General features: G+C 46.3%; 1 protein-coding gene across 1 annotated transcript; it reads left to right on the top strand.

Annotated features, from left to right (window-relative positions):
• Positions 1–2,076: 2,076 nt before the first annotated feature.
• Positions 2,077–10,991, top strand: NPTX2 (neuronal pentraxin 2; the record flags this gene model as incomplete). Its single annotated transcript, XM_079542986.1, has 5 exons — positions 2,077–2,511; positions 3,687–3,903; positions 7,096–7,340; positions 8,708–8,887; positions 10,764–10,991. The coding sequence occupies 5 exons, from the start codon at positions 2,077–2,079 to the stop codon at positions 10,989–10,991; spliced, it is 1,305 nt and encodes a 434-aa protein (XP_079399112.1).
• Positions 10,992–11,538: the final 547 nt, after the last annotated feature.

Genomic DNA, 11,538 nt, shown 5'->3' with positions numbered 1-11,538 from the left:
CATACGTATTAAATTTCAAGTATGAATTACAACAGTTGTGCATCGAAGATTGCTAGCAGCTAGCATGCAAATGCTGTATCTAAAGAGAATAAAGCCCTTCTGATGGCAGTGGAAACTGTCAAAGTTAAATTAAATATTAAAAATCCATTCTGTGGCTGCAGAGACGCTGGGCTGCCTGACAGCCCCAGAGCCAGGGAGTTTAAACTGCAGCAGTATCTATTTGTTCTCCTGTGCTTCTGCCTTTACCTCAGTCAGCTTCTGTACCACAGGGAAATGTGGCCATTGTGCCTATGAGATGTTGGGCCTGAATGTAAGGAAAGAGAAACAACATTCTTGCAGCTTTTTTTTAACCTCTCCAGTTAGCAGATATTCAATTTACTTATTCCTTAGCTTGTAATATTAAGATGACAGGTTTTCTCCTTTTTTTTGTATGCTTTGTGATAATGTACTGCTGCATATTAGTCACTCAAAATGAAGATTGATGTGGCCTTCAGCAGTTATTTAAAAAAAAAAAAAAAAAAAACTGGCTATGATGACAAGGGATGCTTTCATAAATTAATAGCTGCACTACTTGTAGGTGTCCCAGTCAGTAAGTGAGGAGCAGTAGGTGATTGGGGTGGTGTTGAGATCATGAAATGCCATGGGAAAAATCGTGGGGCTGCTGAAGGTGAGGAGGAGCTGCATCTCTGTGTCTGCCCACCCTGCCTGCACACTCATCATCTCAGCTCACTGATGTTCTTGAATCTCTGTTGTGGTTCTTTCCATTTTACTGTCCTTGTCTGCCAACATGAAAGCAGTGTTGTAATAAAGGATAACACCTTTTGTAAGCAATTTACTGCCATATACTGTATAGACCTCTGGAAATCAGTTGTGTATTGCCTGCTGCTGTTTGAGTTACTTCTCGGATTGCCTAAATTAGAGATTAGGAAAATCTCTGATTAAGCAGTCTATATGCTGCTTGAAACTCCAAAGGAACAGTGCCTTTATTAGTTAAGCACTGAGCCAAAATCTTTGCTTGGGGACACCTCTATGTGAGATGAGCTTAAAAATCTGGATCAGGAGGGTGAAGATTCAGTTGAAATGCAATGAGGAGTTCAGGCAGAAATTAGAGCCTCTGGTCTCCTGTTACACATCCTCTGTATTCTCCCCCTCTGAGTAAGCCATGTGAGCTGCATCTCTCCCTGCTGTGACTTATTGGCTGCCGTCAGCTCTGAGTAATGCAGCTTCCATGCAGGGTGTTGCTGGAGGGTGTGAGCAGACCAGCCGGGCTGCAGGGAGCGAGTGTGGTACCTGTGGCTGACGTGCAGCTCTGCAGGCTCTGTAACATCAAGTAATTCACGCGGGCACCTGGGTTTTTTATGACATATTATTCCTCGGTTTTATTAATCGCTAATCAAGTAATATATAGTAATTATTTGCTCCGTGGTAAGATGTCCTCAGTGTCCACCTGTAAACTTGCCCCAAATGAGAAATCGTACTCGGGGGCGGCCAGAGCGCAGCCCGTGTGTGCGGGAGCCGTGCTGCCCTGCCTGCTGGCGGCCGGCGGCGTGCTACGTCCTCGGGTGGGCAGAAATGGTAAATAATTACGCTCCAAACTATTAGATGCCACGAGCGATAGAGCGAAACCCGCGGCGCTCTTACGGTCCTCCACGGAAATTTCTGACGCTCCTTCTTGAAACGCCCCAGTCCCTTTTTCTCCCCATTGTAAGAGCCGAGCGCCGCTCCGCTCCGACCGGCGCCGCGCCCGCGCTCCGTGCCGGCGCGGGCCGGCAGCTCGGCGGTGCTCCGCGCTCCCGGCGTCCCGCTGGGCTCGTGGCGGGCGGTGGGCGCTCGGTGCCCCCTCTCAGCCTCGGGACCGGGCGGCGTCAGCGGAGGCCGCAGCCAACCGGCGCGAGCCCCCGCGCGCCCGCCCCGCCTATAAGAGCCGCGGGCCGGCGGCGGCGCGAGAGCCGCGCGAGGAGCGCGAGGGGACGGGGCGGGCGGCTCCCGGCTCCCGGCTCCCGGCAGCGCGGCGGGATCGGCTGCTGTCCCCGTCCCGCCGTCGCCGCCCCGCCGTCGCTCCGCGCGGCCGCCGGGATGCTGCCCGTAGTCGCCGGGCTGCTGCTCGTCGTGGCCGCGGGCGGCCGAGAGGCGGCGATGGAGCGGGAGAGCCCTCCGGGCAGCCGCTTCGTCTGCACCTCGCTGCCGTTGGACGCCGCCGGCGCCGGCTGCCCGCTGCCCTCCGTGCCCGCTCAGGGCGGCTCGCCGGCCCCCGAGGAGGAGCTGAAGGCCACCGTGCTGCAGCTGCGGGAGACGGTCTTGCAGCAGAAGGAGACCATCGGCAGCCAGCGGGAGGCCATCCGCGAGCTCACCGGTAAGCTGAGCCGTTGCGAGGTGACCGACGGCAAGGGGCCGTGGAAGAAGGAGAAGGGCAAGGACACGATGGGCGACCTGCCGCGGGACCCGGCGCAGGTCATCGACCAGCTGAGCCGCACCATGCAGACCCTCAAGGACCGCCTGGAGAGCCTGGAGGTACGGCTGCCCCGCTCGGCTCCGAGCTCTCCTCCCGGCCGGGGCGCTGCGCGGGGCTCGGCTTCTCGGCACCGCTCTGAGGGCTGCTCCGCCAGCGCGTGCCTCCGTTGTGCGCGGATGGGGCACGGTTTTCTTGCCTCGGTTCCCGTGCTCGCGCCTAAAGCTCTTCTTTTGGGGGACGTGACTCGATGGGGCTCGGGGTGCGGTGACGGGGGCACTGTCGGGGCTGGCATGGGGACGGATGATGTATTTAGGGCTGACGTTGGATAGAAAGAACGCGCCTTGTGCCCTAGTCTGAAAGGGGGAACTCCTTCCCTACTTCGGAGGGTTGCCGAGACCTCCGGGCAGCGGCTGAGCGGTGCGTGTGAGAATAATCGATTCCCTACGGGAGCGGCGCTGGGCGCTGTGCTCCTCCGGCCGTCCTCAGGGGTTCGCCAATGCCCGGAGAGATGGAGAGCGGCTGCTTCGGCGTTGCTCTGTGAGGTGCGAGCAGCGGACTGTCACATGCAGTTGGGAGCGATGTGGTTGTGTAACGACCTTCTGGAAAGCTGCCGGCTTCTCGGGGCGCCTCGTGCTGCCGTTATGTTCTTAGGGCTGCAGAAGGGAAACACCGCTGGAGTAGGAGGCAGTGGAGCTGTAGGCTATCTGAGATCCCAGCGCTATTTAACATGTTGGTTTTTTGGGTTGTGGTTTAGATAATTCTTTCACTCTTAGTATCTATAGCTGGGCTAAAGAGCATCCGACTCTATGCTCTGCAAACTGAAACTGAGGGAACTTGAGTACTTTAACTTTTTAGTTTAAATAGTAGTTTTTCTGTTTGGCAACATCATTCGCAGTGAGAAAAGGAAAGACTGAGTAATATGCCACGTATACCCATATTAATGGAAATGCATCAGACCTGCTCTCCTACACTGATTTCTCTTAACTTGAAGGTACGAAGGGGTTCCTTCATATGAAATGCAGGAAACCTCTTACAAAAGTGCCTTTCTGTTTCAGGACATGTTTTGCTACAGTGCTGATAAAAGCATTGAACTTGACAAACGCTAAAAAGCAATGCCTCTTTTGTGCTTGCTGGAGAGCTCAGTGATCCTGCCTTCCCCCCCGAGTCAGAAACGTATCCACATTCAACTTTCTGTTTGAGAAACAATGATGTTTTTTCCTTCTTTCCCCTGAAGCACCAGCTCAGAGCCAACGTGTCGTACGCGGCGCTGCCCAATGACCTGCGGGAGATGCTCCAGCGGAGGCTTGGAGACCTGGAACGCCAGCTGCTGAGCAAGGTGGCTGAGCTTGAGGATGAAAAATCTTTGCTTCATAATGAGACATCGGCCCATCGGCAGAAGACAGAGACAGCCTTGAATGCATTGCTAGAAAGGGTGTCTGAATTAGAAAAAGGTAATTTGCACAGAATCTAGACTCTTCTCCACACTGATTCACGTTGCTTTCTCTCCCCATCTAGTACTCTGGTAAAAATGTGTGCCTTGAGGGAAAGACAGCTGCCTTCTGGTTAAGGTGCTAGGTATTAGGTAACAGTGCTAATGCTTAGATTCCCTTCTTCCTTCTATCCCAGGCTTCCTGTTTGTCAGGCCTCTGCATGGCTTTGGCTTTCTGTCTCTTACCTTGACATGTGGGGCTGTTTAGGATGAAATTCTCAGTGTTTGTGAGATAGAGGCATATTAAGGAGATGAGTGAAAACTGGCAGTGGTACGATATCGATGTGTGATAAATGCTGGGGTAACGCTGAGTACACTCTTAAGAACTACCTTTCTTTATTGGGAAATCGTGTGGGCTACATCAGCACAACTGCCTTTGATGTAATAAATGGTATCTTTGCCAGAAGCATTTCCTGTTGCTTTTTGAAGTATCGCTGCTGGGATAAAGTCTCTAATTTTATTGCTGGTTATGCCACTGAGTAACAGCAAGTACTTGAGTTGTGTCCTGTTCCCAAGTAGCCCTTGGAGTTTACAGTAGACTGTACACGGTGCCACTGGAGGACACTCTCTTAATCCCAGTCATTTTGGTGATACTTAGATTAATTATTGCTGAGACCTGTAAGCTTGAATAGAATTCATTCATTTGAATTACAGATGCCCATAGAAAAGAGCTGAAGATCAGAACTATCTTTCTAAGAGCGGGCAATACCAGTAGGTATCACTGTCCAATCTTTAAAAGATCTTCCAAGGTAAATGGCTGTCTGCTTGAAAACAGCCCAATGGACATGCTTTCAAAATGATGTGAACACGCGTATCTCATTAATTTAAATCTGAAGTCTAATGAGTCTGTTTTATAATACTGCATTATCGTTTTTAAATAAAAGTGTGGAAGGTGAGGAAAGAAGGAGAGGAGTTCCTCTACTGACCGCCATTTGACGCTTTCCGTAGAGCTGAAGTAAGGCCTACGCTGTAACTAATATTCTGGAGAACTGTAGTCTGTCAGTGTCTTATGTAGCAAGTATTGCTAGTCATGTCTCTGAAAGATGTGACTCATATCAGTAAGTCATCAGAAAGAGAGATGCAGCAGTGGGAGAACAAGGATGTGTAATTTATTTGGGTTAAAAATAGCCCCTTCCCAGCTCTGTTTTTTGTGTGTGGAGAAGGCTGTCTTCCTGCAAGCCTCCAGGGAAGTGGGGTGTTGGGGCCAGCAACCGAGACACAAGTTTGCTTCTGGTTGTGTAATTTGCTATCTGTTACATTGCAGTTTGCTTAGCTCTTCTGTGCCTTTGGCTCCTCAGTCAAACCAAAGTGAGGGTAATAACGATCTAAGAACTTCATCAATCTGTAGACTGCACGGAGTCAATGTTTATTGTGATCTGACGTCTCTAAAAATAGGATTTCTCCTGTGCTTTCATTGTAAATGACATACTCTCTAGCATCTGTTCCAGTCGGCTAACGAGCGTGCCGTAAGCTCCCGGCTGTCCTGAAGTGAGGTAAATGGAGAAGTACTGACCTTCTCAGGTGGCTGCACGAACTTTGGGTTTCTGTATGTAATTGTGACAGAAGTGGTGTGTATCGGTGGGGCAGAGGAGCTCGAGGTTCACACGGCTGCCACGATTGCCAAAGTCTTCTGGTCATTTCTTTGCCTGTTGTTTGCTGCTACTGCAGTACGTGATGCGATAAAAAGAAGGGCTGAGGGGAAGAGAGGTCCTGCAACTGGTGGTGCCTGACCTGAACTGTGGTGTGCAGTGCTGCTGGAAACATGGACAAGTCACTTGCTGTGTTTTAAATCTAAATCCCTCTAAAATGGAATGACTGTTTGTTGTCCTTCTTGTTCAAAATTAATTGAGATTCTTTAGAGCAAGGACTGTCTTTCGCTGTGTGTGTTCATCTTGGTTATACTTTTATTCTTTACCAACCTATTATTGTTTCCTTTAGCTCTTCCAGACAGTGACTAATGCTCTCAATGGAGTACATTTTCTATTATACGTGAGACAGGCTGTGCCATCCTAGTGGAGATTGCTGAACGTTGGCCCTAAGATCCTGTTTTTATTTGCTTATAAATTCGGTATATCTGTAAGTTCCTCAAGAAAGAGCTCTTTCTTCTTCCACCCACTCTTTTTGTGAAAAAATACAGTCACAACACTTCCACTTCTGAGAATGGGAACTGACAGAGTGCCAACAGTTTAAAAATTTCATATAAAAATTGTGGCAACCTTTTGTGGCAGCAGCTCTTCATTTGGATGGGAGTGAAAATTTGGCAGGGGATGTCATTTGTTTCAGGAATGTGGGTAAAGATGGGTGGGGATCAGAAGAACAAGTAGCTAAAAGGTTGAAGTTGATGCTCTACTGCAGAACTGTAGGGTTTTATTTAATGACACAATTTGGGATTTCTCTCTTCTCGTGAATATGTCTAAATCTAAAACATTACTTGCAGGTAGCTACATCAGTGTCCCATGTCTTGGCAGTTCTCAACTTCCTGTCACATTTTTCTTTGGGTCACTTTGAACTTCAGCCTTATATTTTGGTTCAGCTCTCCAGAACAGGTTTTGTCTCTGGGGTGGAAATCTGTCCTACTAAATGTAACTGTACTTCATGGAATGTGTTTATTCTTGTTACTTCAGACTGGCCATCCAGAAAGGGAGCTTCAACCTGTTATCTCAGCCCAGCTACGTGCAAAATGGGGGTACTGCTGCTGGCTCCCTGTGTGGGAGTATTAGGAAAAGAGGCTTCGGTTGTGAAATGCTGTGATGCTTTAATAATGAGTGTACCACAGATTCCTTGTTTAGTAGCAATAAATATCTTTTAAAACAGTTTGAATTGTGTGAAATAAGAAGGCCTCTAGCCATGAGCTGAGTGATGAAGAAAGAAAAATATTTAATAGCTTCTCATTAGTTGTGTGCCATCCGATATTTTGCTCTGAGCAAGCAGGAAAAATAAGCTAAGTAATTAGCACATTGTATATAAAATCTAGTTGTATTTTAACTGTGCTGTAGAATCAACATTTGCTAATACTGCTTCAGTATATTTTTGTGTACCCTCTCTAAAGTAAGATTAAAGATTCTCAATATAAATCATATTTTTTCCTAACTTTAATTACATGTACGTTGTTTTGTCTTGCGTTAAAGGCTTTTCTTCCTCAATGTCATTCTAGGTAACAGTGCATTCAAATCACCTGATGAGTTCAAAGTGTCCCTTCCTCTTCGCACCAACTACTTGTATGGGAAGATCAAGAAGACTCTGCCAGAGCTGTATGCTTTCACTGTATGTTTATGGCTGAGATCAAGTGCTTCTCCTGGAATTGGCACTCCGTTCTCATATGCTGTTCCTGGTCAAGCTAATGAAATTGTCCTCATAGAGTGGGGGAATAATCCGATTGAACTGCTAATTAACGATAAGGTGAGAATCAATTAGCTCCTTTATTCATCTGTGTGCTCAGAATAACACTTGGTGTTTCTAGGCCTGAGCCCTTGGTACCTCTCAGAACTCTTGGCTCCCTGTGAGGCAGCCAGCTCTAGAGCTGTGCCTGCTTTTCTGTTGTTGCCCATCTGTTGTGACCAGAAGTGCTCTCAACAAAGTCAAATGGTGCACGTCTTCGTGCACTGCATGGGCATGACAGGGAGCTGTGCACCTCTGGAGTTACCAGCAGGCCTCGGCTTCTTGTGTCTGTAACCCTTTGTTTGCTTTTAAGGAACAGAAGCAGTATTTGAAGCCACACTACTATGACACCTGTGAGATCTAAGCCAACTGCAGTATTTTTATCTCTATAATCCTATGGGTTCAGTTATGCTAAGACTACGCAGGCAGAAAGCAGAGAACAAAAGGCATGTCATTGTTGCTGGTTTTATTATGTTTAGTGACTGAACATCAGTTTAAATGTAACTTTTCAAGACTTTGTCTTAATACAGAAAGTGACAATTAATCAAATACTCCCTTTTTCCTCACTCTCAGCTTGGGTTTGTCACAAAATGTAAGTAACTGCTGGTAGCAGTGACTGGGTTGGAATCCCTGTGAGTGAGACTTGATTCTTAACTTTGCCCAGGCTGCACTGTAGCACAGCTTGCTTGCAGGCACCATTCCTTGTTTTCTTTGGCCTGCTAGGTTTCCTAGTAACTCACTGCTCTCCAAGGGATTGGGTGTTTACAGCTTTACAGGGCAACCCGGCTGGTTCAGTCATGTGGCAAGTCAAGGACTTGTAACAGTCCTACTGTCCTCCCAAATCAATACAAAGAAAAGCAGATTGTTTGTAATGGCTTCTGGAAGAGGAGATGAGAGCATGCTCGTCTTACCAGTTTTTTCTTATGTTGGTTGTACTAATGTTCTTCTATGTTTTTCTCCCTCCCACATCACAGCTGCTTTGTAGCCCACTGCATTTGTGTCTTTGACTTGGGCAGGTTTTTAGCTCAAAGTCCTAAGGGAGCACAATCCCTGCATAACAGCTTCCCTGAGCTCTACTGGAAGCAGTACGCTCTGTAAGTCAGAGTTCTTACTGCAAATGGTGCAGACAAACCTTAGACCCGAAGAGAAACTTAACGTGTGGACACTGGGTGGAAAGTTAGGGTTAAGCAGTGAGATTTAAGTAAATTCCTGAAGACAAGACTGCTAGGACAAAGTAGGAGAATGTGAATTAGCATCTGCTCCTGACATTTATGCCTGTGCAGATGGTAGATAGATACTGGCCTTTTAGAAATGTTGTGCTTGAACTGACAGACTTGGTTTGCAGCATTCCGTATTCTTCAGAATTATTACTATTATTGTTTTTGTAGGTTGCCCAGCTTCCTCTCTTCATTAGTGATGGAAAATGGCATCATATCTGTATAACATGGACAACAAGAGATGGAATGTGGGAGGCTTTTCAGGATGGAGAGAAGCTTGGCACTGGAGAGAATCTTGCCCCTTGGCACCCAATTAAACCTGGAGGTGTCTTGATCCTGGGTCAGGAGCAGGTATGTGAGTGACTGAGTTCCACTGGTGTGTGTGGCTTGTTTAAACAAAAACGAAGAAAAACAAAAACAAAGAAAAAGGCCCAATTAGAATAAGGAGAATTAAGACTCTCCAGACATACAGCTGTGAGGAAAAACTGTTAAATGATTGGTCTGATTGTATATGTGCTATCTTAAAGATGAAAGGAAAGAAACTTCGTATAATCACACTGAAGTTTTGTTTCAGTAATAAATATTCAGAATATTCGTGTTGGAAATTATTTCCACTGTAAATGCTGCGGAGTGCAGCTGCATAATGCCTTAAATGAAGGTCTTTCAGCTGGATTGCTGACAGCTATCAATGTAGCCACTGAAGTTACAGAAAGTAACATTTTAAAAGGAGCTTCCTGAAGCAGATCATGCTTGCTTCATTTTTTTTTTTTTTTTTTAATTGAAGCCAAATTGGCCATCCCCCTTAACAGATTGATTGATTGTTCATTTTTCTCTCCCTCCATCTCCTCGTTATCCCAAGAATAGTCAGGATGTTAGTGCTAGAGCCTCAGACTAGACGAAGGAAAATTTATGGGGATGAGCAGACCAGCAAGAGTGGGAACTGGAGAGTATGTGGGTTCATCAGGATCTTTTCTAGATGTACTTTCTAGGGAGAATTCCCTCTAGGCTGAATTGTATGGCTTTTAGGTATGTAACATACCATATCTTTACAAGAGTGGAATTCATGACTAACTTAGAAGTTGGTATCTACTTTAAAGATGAATCTGAAGTCAAAGTTTTGAATTCTACATCATGTATTTGGTTTCTCATTAAAGGTGAAAGTAAATAACTCTCCAAATGCAAATGCTAAGAAAGCTTAGATATTAGTATTGCCAACAGAACACAATTAGGAAATTGAGGATGAGTCACTTCTGAATATGGAAAAAAGCAAGGAATTTCTAATCTTCCATCTAGTTAACATCTCTTTAATCTATTGCCCATGAATTCATGGCTCTGTTCACATTGTTCTCTATTTTTTGGTTTGTTATGTGTTACATTGATTTGTAATACATATCAGAAAATATTATTTCTCCAGGATTTTGAAGTTCACAGCTGGGCAAGACAGTGAAGAATTAATTTTGTCCTGGTGCTGATTTCAGTGGGTCTTTATCCATGACATAAGTGACAGAATGGTAAATCAGAATCCTAACACACTTGATGTAGCAGATGCTACAGCTTACTATTAAATGGCTGGCAATCTTTCTGTAACTCTCTTTTACCACTTTCCTGTGCAGTGCTTGGCCTTGTCCTATGCTGTCAGTTTTCTGTCAGTGTGATTTTGGTCTTCAAGTTGAGCAAACAAACACTTCAGGCTTGTGCAGTAACAGCTGGAGTTACTCACGAGGTTCAGCCAGCTGAAGCCTCTGTATCCAGAGCCAAAGATCCCATCTTGTGGTCCCTGTGGACAGTTGACAAAGTGCTGCAGTTACAGTTTAATCTCTAACTGTAAAGCTTTGAGTGTAGCTCTTGCTGAAGCTTTCTTGTGCCAAGCTTGCAAAATGGATCCTAAGTCAGACTTGGTATCTAAAGCTGCCTTCCTGCTGCACTGCTTGGGGGCAGGGCTAGTGAAGTGTAGCTCTAACTGCAAGTGACTGTTGTGCCGTTGTGTGGAGATATGCAGTTACTCCTGTTTGCTCTGATCTAAACCATTTCAGACTGGGGCTTTTAACTGTTTCACAGAATAACATCTTGTTCACAGTGGTCCTTCCAGAAGCTTGAAGGTGCTCTTCAGTGCAATTCTGTTCTTCCTTCTAGCAGGGTGGCAGCGGGTGGGAGGGTCTGCAAGTTTGGTGGAAAAAAATAACTGAAATAACCTTCTCGTCTAATCCTGATTCTTGTGTGCCTAAAGGACACAGTTGGAGGAAGATTTGATGCAACTCAAGCCTTCGTTGGGGAGATGAGCCAGTTCAATATATGGGACAGGGTATTAAAAGCTGAAGACATCATGAATATTGCTAACTGCTCTACCAACATGCCTGGCAACATCATCCCCTGGGTTGATAACAACGTGGATGTGTTTGGAGGTGCAACTAAGTGGCCTGTGGAGACATGTGAAGAGCGTCTGCTAGATTTGTAGCTGCAAGCGTTTCCCATCAAGTGCCCCCTTTTAGTAGGACAATCTCCTGTGCGATATAAAGCACTGTTTTTTCTCTCTGCCCTTCCGTAACTCCTCAAAAATAAATTGAATAAATGGCCTCAGTACAAAAATGAATAAATAAAATAATAAAAAGCTGTTAGTTCTGGGGCACTGCGCCCGACAGTGGGAGAAGCACTCGTTGGTTAGAGCAGCCCTTCCTTCCTTATGCCCTGATCCAAAAACATGCTTTGGGCTGAGCTGCCTTTGGCTCAGGCCCTGCTGCAGGGCACCAGTTCTCCTGGCAGGGCTGGGGAGCAGCCTTGCACAGGTTCACTTTGGTACTCCTTTTGGTAATGTGTGGGCTGACAAAGCACTGAGATTAACAGGCTAAACGGGAGCCCTTCCTTCCAGTCTATTGTCTCCCCTTTGAATTGAAGCCATTCTTTTTTAGCCCTTTTTAAAGAAATCACCTAATCCTTATATTTCAGTGATTATGTGCAACTGTGAGTAGAGCAGAACAGCCACTGTCTGAGTGCAACAGTCTTGC

Source organism: Tetrao urogallus (assembly GCF_951394365.1).
Source record: "Tetrao urogallus genome assembly, chromosome: 15".
NCBI classification, from domain to species: Eukaryota; Metazoa; Chordata; class Aves; order Galliformes; family Phasianidae; genus Tetrao; species Tetrao urogallus.
This window is presented reverse-complemented; position numbering and strand designations above follow the sequence as displayed.